At 41.2% G+C, this 13,237-nt stretch overlaps 1 protein-coding gene across 2 annotated transcripts in view; it reads left to right on the plus strand.

Moving 5' to 3' along the window:
• Positions 1-350: 350 nt before the first annotated feature.
• CNOT6L (CCR4-NOT transcription complex subunit 6 like) overlaps positions 351-13,237 on the plus strand; it is a 114,269-nt gene continuing 101,382 nt past the window's right edge. Inside the window, exon 1 of one of the 2 annotated variants that reach the window (XM_044912924.1) lies at positions 351-516. Coding sequence is in view for 1 of the 2 variants with exons in the window: in XM_044912925.1 (XP_044768860.1) it covers positions 794-798 (5 nt within the window). In the remaining variant the exon portion in view is untranslated. Of the gene's footprint in view, positions 517-777; positions 799-13,237 lie in introns of those variants that run through there. The other variant, XM_044912925.1, reaches the window with a different exon arrangement.

The raw sequence follows: 13,237 nt of genomic DNA on the forward strand, positions 1-13,237 counted from the left end.
CTCTGTGCAGCAGCCTTGGGCCCGGCAGCAGCAGCAGGCGCAGCAGCAACCCCCGCAGCGGCGGCAGCCCCAGTGCCAGGAGGCCAAGGCCAAGGCCAGGCTCTGCGCGGCTCTCGGAGTAATAGCCGCGGCTTCGGAGGCTGCGGGGGCGTAGCTTCCTCCGGCAGGGGGCTTTCGCTTCGGCGGCCGCGGGGCCTCTCCTGAGCGCCCAGGGTCACCGTCCCTGAAACCCGGCGGCGCGGCCCTCGTCCCCCTCCCCGCCCCCAGTCCGTCTCCTCGCTCCCGTCAGCCGTCCTCTTCGCCGCTGCCTCTGCTGTTCCTCAGGCGGCCCGGCCCGCCCGCCCCGCGTCCCCTCCGGCCGGTGCCTCTCCCCCCGGCGGGCTGCCTGCATGTCTTTGCTGCCCTCAGCCCCGCCGCCACCGCCGCCGCCGCCTCCCCCGCCGCCGCAGCACCAGCACCAGCCGCCCCGCCGCCGCCGCCGCCGTCGCCGCCCGGACCCCGGCGCGCTGAATGCAGGTGAGGAGGGGGCGCAGGCCCTCCGCGACCCCAGGCCCGGGCGCCTTGCGCGCCCGTCCGCCCGCGAGCGGGGTGCGGGCCCTGCCTGTCGCGGCGGCTTCCCTTCGGGGCGGGCGGGAGCGAGGCCCGCCCGAGAGTGTTTGTGTTTGCGTCTGCGGCTTCGGAGGGGAAGCATCTGTGGGGGCCTGGTGCGCGCGCGCGCGCGTGTTTGTGTGTGTGTGTTTCCTCTGCCGCGGGGAAATGGCTGCTGTTGCCTCTCCTGGGCCAGAGGAAGAGAATGAGGTAGAGTGTTTTTGTGCTTCCGAGTAGATCGAGAGTGGTGGCAAGAGGAGCGCGTCCCCGGGGAAATGAGGTGGGAGAGGGACAAATGTGCGTGTGGGTGTGCGAGTTGGGACTCTGGCGGGCGGGGAGGCGGCCTGAGGACCCAGAGCGAGTGGGTGTGTGTCGGCTGTGGGGCTGACCCGCGTCGCTGTCGGAGGCGGCGAAGGTTCCGGGGTGTGTGTGTGTGTTGGGGGGGTCCGCGCCCAGGGCCCGGGACTCTGGGGGCGGATTTCGTGTGTCTGGGACCCCCCGAGTGGCGTGTCCCCCCCCCTTTTGTGGCCGAGGCTCCGGTGCCTCGCAGGTGAGAGCTGCTCGGCTTCGGCCCGGCCGGGGAGGGTAGTGTGTGTGCGGCACGCGCACAGCAGCCAGGCCGGGAGAGCCGCGGGTCGGGGCCGCGCCGCTGTTCTCGGGGCCCCGCAGGAAGCGCGCCGGGCTGCAGCGCGGCCTAACCGCCTCGGCGCCCGCCAGCCAGCGCGCCAGCCTCCCGCCGCCCTCCTCGGACGCCTCCCGGGACGCCTCCCGGGACGCCGGGCCCGCGGGGGCCCAGGGCGCTGCCTCGGGCCTGGGCAGGTGAGGGTCGGAGGCGGGACGCGCGGATTGCCGTCGCCTCGGCCGCCTCCGCGTCTGCTGAGGAGAGGCGAAGGCAGATTTTGGCGTTCGAACTGCAAGCTCTTCCCCTAGCCGGCGGTGGGACCTGAGGGAAAGTGAATCAAAGCAGTAAAATCTCGGGAATACGCGGTGTTGAGATCCCTTCCCTTCATCTTTCCCTGAAGGCTGGGTGGAGAGACTAAGTACACGTTTTCAGTTTTCGTTGCAAGTATTTTCTCTTGGATAATATGTATGCAATTTTTAAGATAACATTTTTCTTGAGGGGCGGGGGAAGAAATGGAGCCTGGCTTCCCTGTCCTGTGGTGTTGGTGGGATTGGATCGATTTTGTGCATTTGAAATTGTTTTATCCTGCCTCCTAGGGGGAAAGGCGTGTACGCGCCGAGCTGAGGAGGTCGGTGAGGAAGAGGAAGTTACTGTAGCTGTCATCGTCCTTAACTCGGCCTATTTAGCTGTTTAGATGGATTGTGTTCAGGGAGTTTAGCGGAGCCGTTTGTACACGTTGGAAGCACAGTACTACATTTTACTACCGTATTGCCTCTACTTATCTTAATTGTCAATCAGGATAGTCACGTACAAACAAACAAGTTTTCGCTCAGAATCTCCAAAACCTAGATGAAGTAGCCTTTATTGTCTATCCAGTGTGTGCTCCTGGAAAGCTATTTTGAGAGTAGTCTAAGCAAAACGGAACTATAAAGATAAAGCTGCCAATAGGTGTACAGTGCATTGTAGACCCAAATATAAATGGTATTTGGATAATTATTTGCTCATCTACTTTACTCCACCCTCTTTCCGTTTGCATTTAGTAAGCTCATCTAGCTAAAACCGTATGGATAAAGTCATGATACAGATTGGATCTTTGCAGACCATGCTCTGTATAATGGCCAGATAGCTCTGTTTCTAAACCTGGTCTCACAAAGAAATGTTCCAGGCTGTTCACTGGGAACAAGAGTGGAGGGAAGAATAGGAGTGGAGAGCTGTTCTCTATGACCACTGCTGGAAAAACAACATAAGTAGTTTAGTGGAAAAAAGGACTTGTTTTACAGACCTCAGAACTCTGGCTGGGCCATTTTTCTTAGCTGTTTGACCTTAGCAAGTTACCTAATGTCTATAAACCTCAATTTTCTCATTTGTAACAAGCAGATAATACATTTATAGTAAGATTGACCTGGGGGTAGAATGAGAAAACATGTTTGGCACATAGTAGATGCTTAGTTAAATATTCCTCCTCCTGCAGCCCTGATTGTGGTCACTGAAAAACATGTATAGAAGTACAAATACCCGGGTCACCTGGGTGGCTCAGTCGTTAAGCGTCTGCCTTCGGCTCAGGTCATGATCCCAGGGTCCTGGGATCGAGCCCCACATCAGGCTCCCTGCTCAGCGGGAAGCCTGCTTCTCCCTCTCCCACTCCCCCTGCTTGTGTTCCCTCTCTCGCTGTCTCCCTCTCTGTCAAAAAATAAATCTTAAAAAAAAAAAAAGTACAAATACCCATTTGATAATTGAGAGCAGTATTATGTAACTGTAGGTTAAAAATCAAGACAATAGAACATTTCAAAGTCCTTTGATAATACATAAGGTATATATAAACAGTTCTAAGTTGTATTTTATGTCTTTCCTAGAAATGAGACTGTCATTAAAGTGGCCTAGTATATTAGTTTATAGAGACTATCTAGTCATACATTTTTACCCCCATATTTTTGAATAGGCATCTCTCAGTTTCACTGTTCTTTATGAATTCTGTCTATGTAGCCTTGGAAAAAATTGTTCACACTGTATGTAGCACATATATGTTCCAATACAATCAAGCATTAAAATGGTTTAGTTTACCTTTATAGATTCACAAAGAATAGTGCCCCCAGAATTGCTGTGTAACTCTTTTAGTTCATGTTGACTGATTTGGAAAACAAAAACCTCTTGGAATATTTTCCTGAATGGTTTAAGGAAAAATCCTCAGTCAGCTTTCAATAGTTTTCCATTTTTATTCTGTGTGGAGTAGTAAATGTGCTGTTCATTTAATTTTAATTGTATTGTGGGAAAAAATGATATGGAACTTAAAGGCAATGGAGAGGTTAAAGAAGGATTTTTTTTTTTCGTGAAGGCAGGGTAAAGAGAATGTGGGAGGAGTTTCATTGGGTTAAGTTTGTACTATCTGTTTACTAATGCCAGGTTTCCCAGTTAGGCCTTATTTTTATTTATATCAGCAATGTTAAATTAAAAAAAAAAAACCTGTAAAGCACTAAAATTTTAACACTTTTGTGAAGCACAGGGAGAACTTTTTTAGAATGCAAAATGTCATGGTTTTGTTTAAGTGTGTGTCTTATGGGTATGTGTACATTTACAGTGAACAGAGTTATCTGCCATATGGTTATATTTAAAGGAAGAATTCTTACCTTAAGAATTATAGATGATAATAAAATAAAGAAATACACAGAAATTATGGATAATTTTTAATACTTTAAGAACAATATAATAGGAATGAATTTTGCCTTTAACTAAGTAGATATTAGATATTACAAATTAGACATTATGAATTACAGTGTTTTAAAACACTTCATAATTTTTTAATTTGGGAAAATTGAGGAAAACATTTCTTTGTAATCATGAAAATATACTGAACTAAAATAAAATATTAAGACATGTGGACAGTAAAATTTATTAACAGTGGAACTGCTCATGCTATCATTGTTTTTTTTTTTTTTTTTTTTTAAGATTTTATTTATTTGCGAGAGAGAGAATGAGAGACAGAGAACATGAGAAGGAGGAGGGTCAGGGGGAGAAGCAGACTCCCTGCTGAGCAGGGAGCCCGATGTGGGACTCGATCCCGGGACTCCAGGATCATGACCTGAGCCGAAGGCAGTCGCCCAACCAACTGAGCCACCCAGGCGCCCATGCTATCATTGTTTAAAGTAATTATGTTACAACAAAATTAAGGTGGAAAATTGTTTAGATTTTAAAATTTAATGTTACTTAAAGGGCTTTTAAACAATCTTTCCAAAGTATCCCTTACAAATGTCTTTGGGGGGAATTGAAATACTTAAGACTTTGTGCATGTATTACTTTGGATAATGCTAATTAGGGTAATAAGTACACCAGAATTTCAGTGGCTTAACACATGTAAGTTTGTATTTTGCTCACATGTAACAGTTCTGTGCAGGTGCTCCTGGTTAGCAGGCTTGTGGCTTTCCTCCATGTGGTATTCGAGGGACCCACACTCCTTAACATCTATGGCTCTAGCATTCTTTAGGGCTTTGGAGCCTTGTGTGTTACTTACAGGCCATTTCTTTCTTTCTTTCTTTCTTTCTTTCTTTCTTTAAGATTTTATTTATTTATTTGAGACAGAGAGAATGAGAGAGAGAGCACATGAGAGAGGGGAGGGTCAGAGGGAGAAGCAGGCTCCCTGCCGAGCAGGGAGCCCGATGCGGACCCGATCCAGGGACTCCAGGATCATGACCTGAGCCGAAGGCAGTCGCTTAACCAACTGAGCCACCCAGGCGCCCGACTTACAGGCCATTTCTTAAGAACTCCCAGACTTAAAGTGACAAACATCTGCCCACATTGAACTGGTGAGAATTTGTCACAGAGCCTTATTTGAATGCAAGGGGGATGGGAATGTAGTCCCCAGATGGTGGACAGCTTGGGGCATTTCATGATGTTGTTTTAGATGGTAGCGTGTATTTATGAAATTATGTCAAAAAGGTGAGTTATAATACTTAAAAATTGCCTTCCATCTTCAAAGAGTAAAATTGGGGTGGTGAGGTGGGGGGGGTGGTGAGAGAAGGAAGGAGTTAAAGCCACAAGAGGAGGAAGAGCTCTCTCCTATGAGGAGTTTGAACGACAAGTGGAATCTAGCTATTTAAAGATACAAATTTTACAGAGAACATAACAATTGGATTTTACAACCTTTAGTAGGTCTCTCCTTTACTATCTAGTTATCAACTGTCATTGTGGTCTACTGGGCTTCAGCTGTTTGAGTTTTTCTCTTTGTAATTTGAAATCAGTTGACTTTGAATTTCAGTTTCTGTGTTACAGTTCCATGGGAAACACAGTTTTGAATTTTCACTCTCTCTTTAGGATAAAATATTATTATTACTTTATACTTTAAGGAAATATTTAGGTGGACCTTACTGTGTTTTCTTGTTTGCTGTTGCTGTTTTTGTAATTCTAAAGTCATTTTAATTAATATATGTGAGACTTCACTCAACAATAAAATCATCAAATAAACAACAAAGGTTTAATTATTAACTTGTGCTCATGTTTCATGATGAAAATACTACAACTTTCTTTAACTGCACTAACAGTGAGCCTCTAATATATTAAATGAATTTTATCTCTGGGCAACTTTAATTTTAATTAAATCATAACTTACTCTTTCATTACCTAGGATTATTGTAATGTGAAACCTTATCTCTGTGTTCTCCACTTATTTTTATTCTGAACAGTTGGGTTAAGGATCTGAGGAATTTTATATATATCTGTATTCCTCCAAAGGAAGTCTTTTTTAAGATTTTTATTTATTTGACAGAGAGACAGTGAGAGAGGGAACACAAGTAGAGGGAGTGGGAGAGGGAGAAGCAGGCCTCCCGCCGAGCAGGGAGCCCAATGCATGCGATGCGGGGCTCGATCCCAGGACCCTGGGACCATGACCTGAGCTGAAGGCAAGACGCTTAAGGACTGAGCCACCCAGGCACCCCTAAAGGAAGTCTTCTGAGTAGTCTTGTTAACTACTCCATGGTATATATTTTTAATATTTTGCATTTTGAAAATTCCAGCCCTTATTTGAGGGCCCATTCTTACCCATTATTATACTTGGTTCTAAAGTATGAAAGAAGTAGAAGAAACCCTTGCAAAGCATGTAGGTTATGAGGAAAGGAGATAAAACATATAATTATTTCAAAACAATGAATGAACAAGCCCAAGTCACTACAGTATAAGCTGTTTGCAGACATTCTGAGGGAGTAACGTGAAATGGAATGGTGGGTGGGTCAGGGACTACTTAAAAAATTGGGAGGGTTTTTTTGGTAACAGTTTTTTTGAGATATAATTCACTTACCATAGAAGTAGCCCATTTAAAATATGTAACTCTGGTGTTTGGTATATTCACAGTTGTGCAGCCAGCAGCATAATTTTAGAACATTTATAGCACCTGAGATATAAATCCTATATCCTTTAAGAGTACCCCCCCCAATACTCCCATACCCTTACTTCTAGGCAATCACTGATCTGCTTTCTGACTATATTTGCCTTTTCTGAACATTTCATACAAATGGAATCTTAATGTAATATGTGGTCTTTTATTACAGGCTTGTTTCACTTACCCCATTTTCAAGGTTTCATCCATGTTGTACTTCATTCTTTTTATGGCTGCATAATATGCTGTCATATGCATATATACTACATTTTGTTTATCAGCTAATGGACATTTGGGTTATTTCTGCTTTTTGGCTATTAGAAGTAATTCAATTATGAACATTCATATACAAGTTTTTGTGTACATAGTTTCAGTTCTCTTGGGTATATGCCTAGGAGTAAAATTGCTGGATTGTATGCCTCTGTGTTTATTTTCTCTCTCTCTTTTTTAAAGCTTTTATTTTTTATTTTTTATTTTTTTTAAGATTTATTTATTTGACAGAGAGAGATAGCGAGAGCAGGAACACAAGCAGAGGGAGTGGGAGAGGGAGAAGCAGGCTTCCTGCCGAGCAGGAAACCCGATGTGGGACTCGATCCCAGGACCCTGGGATCATGACCTGAGCCAAAGGCAGACGCTTAACGACTGAGCCACCCAGGCGCCCCTAAAGCTTTTATTTTTTAAGTAGACTCTGCACCCAGTGTGGGGCTCAAACTCAAAACCTTGAGATCAAGAGTTGCATGCTCTACCGACCAAGCCAGCCAGGTGTGCCCCATGGTGCCTCTGTATTTAAACTTTTGAGGAACTTCTGTTTTCCAAAGCACCCTCACCATTGCACATCCCTACCAGCAGTGTATGAGGGCTCCAGTTTCTCCACATCCTTGCCAACATTTGTTACTATCTTTTTGATCATAGCTGATCATAGCTCTCCTAGTGAGTGTTAGTTATCTCATTGCAGTTTTGATTTGCATTTCCCTAAAGATGCTGAGTGTCTTTTCATTTGTTTATTGGCCATTTGTATATATATTTTCTGAGAGGTATGTATTCAGATCCTTTGCCCATTTTTAAGTTGTTATTTATCTTTTGATCACTGAGTTGTAAGAGTCTTTTATTATAGATACAAATATTTCCCCCCAACTTGGTGAGTTATCCTCTCACTGCCCTGATGATGTCTTTTAAAGAATAAAAGTTTTAAATTTTGATGAAAGTTTAATTTTTTGTTGCTTGTGCTTTTGGTGTCATATCTAAGAAAATTATTTACTAATCTAAGGTCATGGAGATTTATCCTTCTGTTTTGTGCTAAGAGTTTTTTAGTTTTAGCACTTAGATTTATGATCCATTTTGAGTTAATTTCTGCATATGACCTGATGTAGGGAGTCTAGTCTAACATGTTTTTTGCATGCAGATACCTAGTTGTCCCAGTACCATTTGTGGAAAAGACTGTTCTTTGCCCATTTAATTGTTTTGTCATGCCTCTGGAAAATCCGTTAACTATAAACATGAAGGTTTATTTCTGGACTTAGTTTAATTCCATTGATCTATTTGATTTTCCTTATACCAAGTACTGTCTTGACCACTATAGCTTTATTATTGAGAAGGGGAAGTCCTCCAAATTTGTTCTTTTTCAAGATTGTTTTGGCTATTTGGGGTATTTCCTGTTTCCATATGAATTTCAGGATCACCTTGTCAATTTCTACAATGAAGCCGGCTGGAATTTTGATAGGAATTGTGTTAAATCTGTAGATAATTTGGGGAGCATTGCCATCTTAACAATACTAAGTCTTTTCCATTTATTTAGATTTTCTTTGATTTTTTCCCAACAATATTTTTCAGTTTTCAGAGTCTAAGTTACTGCATTTATTCCTAAATATTTTATTCTTTTAGATGCTATTATAAATGGAATTGTTTTTTTAATTTTTGGGGGGTTCATTGCAAGTGTATAAAAATACAGTTGATTTTTGTCTCTTGATCTTGTGTCTTGCAACCTTGCTGAATTTATCAGGTCTAATACTATTTTAGTTCATTACATAGCATTTTCTCTATAACAAGGGTCGTGTCACTGGTAAAGATAGTTTTTACTTCTTTTCCAATCTGGATGCATTTTATTTCATTTTCTTGTCTAATTGTCTTGGCTGAAACCTCCAGTACATTGTTGAAAAGAAGTGTCAAGAACAGATAATCATGTCTTCTTCCTGATCTTGGGGGAAAGCATTCATCTTCCACTATTTTTTTTTTAAAGATTTTATTTATTTATTTGAGAGAGAGAGACAGAGAGAGAGAGCGCACATGAGAGGGGGGGAGGGTCAGAGGGAGAAGCAGGCTCCCCGCCGAGCAGGGAGCCCGATGCGGGACTCGATCCCGGGACTCCAGGATCATGACCTGAGCCAAAGGCAGTTGCTTAACCAACTGAGCCACCCAGGCGCCCTCATCTTCCACTATTAAGTATGTTGTTAGCTGTGGGGTTTTCATAGATACTCTTTGTTAGGTTGAGGAAGTTCTATTTCTAGTTTGTTGAGTGTTTCTCTCATGAAGGGGTTCTGGGGTGTTAGGGTTGAGTTTTGAGGGAAGTATGAAATATGGATTACAAAAGTGAAGATACTGTGTCCAGTATTGAGAGGCAGGTAATAATGCTTAACTTATTTGAGAAAGAGGAGCTGGCTTTCACCACCCTCTTTTCCCTCTCCCTTATTTCCTCCCCTCCGTACTCCTTATATGTTCTCTAATTGCCTTCCCATTGATCCATATACACATTTGGAGGGCCCTTAATCCTTTACTGAAGATTTTCTGAATAATTCAGCTTTCTTGAGTAGTGGAGAATATTGTTTCTCTTCAAAAAACGTTTAATAAAAACAGTGTGAGGGTTTTTTTCCTGATTACATTGATAGCTAGTTCGGAGGGGGACACAGTTAAGCAGAATACTAAACCATAAATGAAGAGCTAACCATAGGATTAAAAAGATGGGAACACATTTTTGTGATTATCGAGGGTATATTTAATGAAGAATTCCATATTTACTTTGAACCTGGTTGTTAACTGACTTTTTCCCAAAATATTTCAGCATGAATGGTTTTGTTTTTGTAAGTTTTCTAAAAAACTTGATAGCTTTCTTAGGAAATTTTGTTCTGCAAAGTAAGGTTATGTTTCATTTGATGTGGTGATTATTACCCTTTAGTTTTTGGAACTTCAATTGTGTGTCCATGCAGCTACATTCTGATTAGATAAATATTTTAAAAAGACTTATTTCTGTCCCATGTTATACATCGCAGAAGTTAAATAACTTTGGATTAGCCAGAATCTTCCTGTTTACAAGTCAAAATTAGTAAGTGGTAATAGATTTTTTTGTTCTGTATTCTCTTTTGTAGCAGGATACATTTCATTTTTTTTCAGACCACATTAAAATCTCATTACAGATAAAAACCTATTTTTAATTTTTTTGAAGAAATAAGTAGTTCATTTTGCTCTGTGAGGGACTCATTCATACTGAATAGATGCCAGGTATTTTGGGGCTTTCATATTGTTTATTAACAGTAGAAATTAGTGACACTAATTGGTGACACAAAGTAGAAGTTACAACACTTTATCTTATATTCATTTTTTGCAGAGAGAACCTCTCTGTAATCTTAGAGTTTAGAATCTTTTTCTCTTCCCACATTGCTTAGATTCCCTAAATGAGTAACATAGATCAGAGTTATATAATACCAGTTACAAATACTACTAAGAGAATAGAACTAAATATAGGCTATACTAACTGTAATGTCTCTTTATACAAAGACTTTCTTGAGATCTTTATGTATATATTTGTTGCTGTCTGATCATCTTTAAATTTAAAACCAAAAAACAGGCAAGAGTATGTTCTGCTGTAGGTTCATGTCAGTGCAGTCTTCTGTAATTTATGAAATAATATATCATGAATATACAGAATATGATCTTGAAACAGTACAAGAATTTTAATCACTTTAAAGTATATCTCACTTAATAAATACTAAGTTTTTGCTGGCTACCAGCTATTGTATTCAGGGTTCTGGGCAATAAAAAGTTTGGAATGTAATCTTTTTTACTAGGAAATGGAACAGGTATTTATTGGACTGCTGAGAACTAAGGACTGTGAAAAGCCATCCCCTTCCCTTTAAATAGTAATCTAAACTAGTTTTCATGAAAATCCTGTGAGGTAGAGTATGATTCTCATTCTGTAGGTGGTTAATAATGTGAGCCCTTGGATCCTTCACTTCCTAGCTCTTGGGGAAACTCCCTACACTGTATTTCAGTTTCCTCATCTGTAATAGGGAGATGATAATAGTTCTTATCTTGCAAGGTTGTTGTGAAGATTAAATCAAGTATATCTATAAAGTGCTTAGAACAGTAGTATGTGGCACATCCATAGTAAAAAACAAAACCTGGAACTCAATATAAGTTAGCCAGTACTGTTTCTTATTATTAGGATCCATACAAGTTAATAACAAGTCTTAAATGTTGGTGAAATCAGTATTTAGAGTAGGATCTGTTTGACTCCAGAATACTTACTCTTACACTACTTATACATATAAGGGATTTAAGCCCTGATAAATAGCAAGTGTAAGCAGAATATGCTAACTGACAAAGACCATTAAGTGCTGTAACATAGAGTACATACCAGTTTGTAATCTACAAGGATAAAGAGGAGGTAGAAGTTGATCTCTCCTTTATGGTTAGGAGAAGGAAGGAAAGGAAAAGGTAGTGGAACACTGCAGCATCCATTATTGCTTTTTTAACTTCTGTTCCTTTGTATACATTGTCACCAGAGAAATCCTTGCAAAATTCATTTGACACTGCTTAAGTTCTCTTTTTAAAATCCTTCAATAATAGTAATAGTTACTATTTTTTGGTTGCATACTGTGTGCTGAGGGCAGGAGTTGGTGTTTTATGTAAAGGGCCTTACATAGTAAATATTTTGGCTTTGTGGGTCACATTAAGATCTCTGTCCTGTATTCTTTTTTTGTTGTAGTTTTTATTTTTTTTATCCTTTAAAAATGTAAAACCATTAATTGCTGGCAAGCCAAGCTGTAATTTGCTGACCTCTCTTAGGAGATTTACATGAATTCTTGTTAGAATCCTGGCAAAATTGATATTATTATTCCCTATTTTATAGTTGAGGATACTGAAGCTCAGAGAGGCAAATTTGATGAAACTCACATAACAAGGAAATGATACCTCAAATTCAGATTTAGGTCATTGGAATTCCTAAACCTGTGTACTTTCCAGGATATCCTGCTGCTGCTTATTTTCTTTAGAAGGAAGTAGAGATTTCATAGGATTATGTGTAAGACCCATCATGATCTTGTCCTTGTGTACTTCTCCAGTTTTATCATTTTATTACTCCTCTCTCCTGAACATATTCCCTAGACTTGTCATACTGAGTAACTTATAGCTTGGTTTATGGTTTGTATGTGCCTACAATACTTTACACTTGATGACCTCATTGACTTTTTAAATAATTCACCTTAGCTTGTTCCTACTCTGAGAAATCTTGCCTGATGATACTTCCAGTCTTTGTTTTATATTCTTTCTCTGTGCTTCCCTAGCATCTTGTGCATTCTTTTTTCATAACATTTACCATATTTTCTTGTATTTACCTGGTTTCTATTTCTACTTTTCCATTAAACTGTGAGTTTTTAAGGGCAGAGATAACTCACTTTGTAGCCCAAGTTGTTTGTAGGGGGTTAAACCCCTACTGTGTATCAGTGTACTGAGTGTTTAGTATATATTAGGGGCTTAGTTACTGTTTACTAAATGAATGAATAATCAAATGGCATTGCAAATGGTAGAAATGACATCAACAAATATGTAGTAACAGAAAGGCAAGTCCAGGTTCAAGTTTGAGAGGGAAATTTAGTTAATTTCTGGTTAACTTCCAGAGGTTCAGTGACAACAAGGAGGCTGGTAAGGCAAATTGGAACATGATTATTAGGGAGGGGTTTGAATGCCTAGGTAAAGAATTTTAGTGTTTTTTTTTTTTTTAAAGATATTTATTTATTGAGAGAGAGAATGATAGCATGAGAGGGGGGAGAGTCAGAGGGAGAAGCAGACTCCCCGCTGAGCAGGGAGCCCGATGCGGGACTCGATCCCGGGACTCCAGGATCATGACTGAGCCGAAGGCAGTCGTGTAAACAACTGAGCCACCCAGACGCCCAAGAATTTTAGTTTTATCCTATGTTCAACTCTAGAGCAGCCAAGAGGTTTTTTACATCTATAAATTGAGGTTCTCTTATTAATACCTGAATTTTGTTATAATGTTTTAAATGATACTTTATAGGACATAGCAATATATTACTTTTGATTAATAGTAACTGCAAATAGGGTTCTAGAATCTCACAATTACCAATATGACTGTTAAACACATTGGTAGCATTGAGTGCTTTTGAGCAGGTTGGTGGCAGTTTGGAATAATAATTATTACTATTTTTAAAGATTTTATTCATTTGAGACACAGAGCTAGAGAGAGAGAGCATGAGCAGGGGGAGAGGCAGAGGGAGAGGGAGAAGCACACTCCCTCCTGAGCCAGGAGCCCAATGTGGGGCTCAATCCCAGGACCCTGGGACCATGACCCGAGCCGAAGGCAGACGCCTAACCCCATCTGAGCCACCCAGGCGCCCCTGGAATAATTATTTAAGAAGATTATCTGGTTGAGGTAT

Source organism: Neomonachus schauinslandi, chromosome 2 (assembly GCF_002201575.2).
Source record: "Neomonachus schauinslandi chromosome 2, ASM220157v2, whole genome shotgun sequence".
Classification (NCBI taxonomy): Eukaryota; Metazoa; Chordata; class Mammalia; order Carnivora; family Phocidae; genus Neomonachus; species Neomonachus schauinslandi.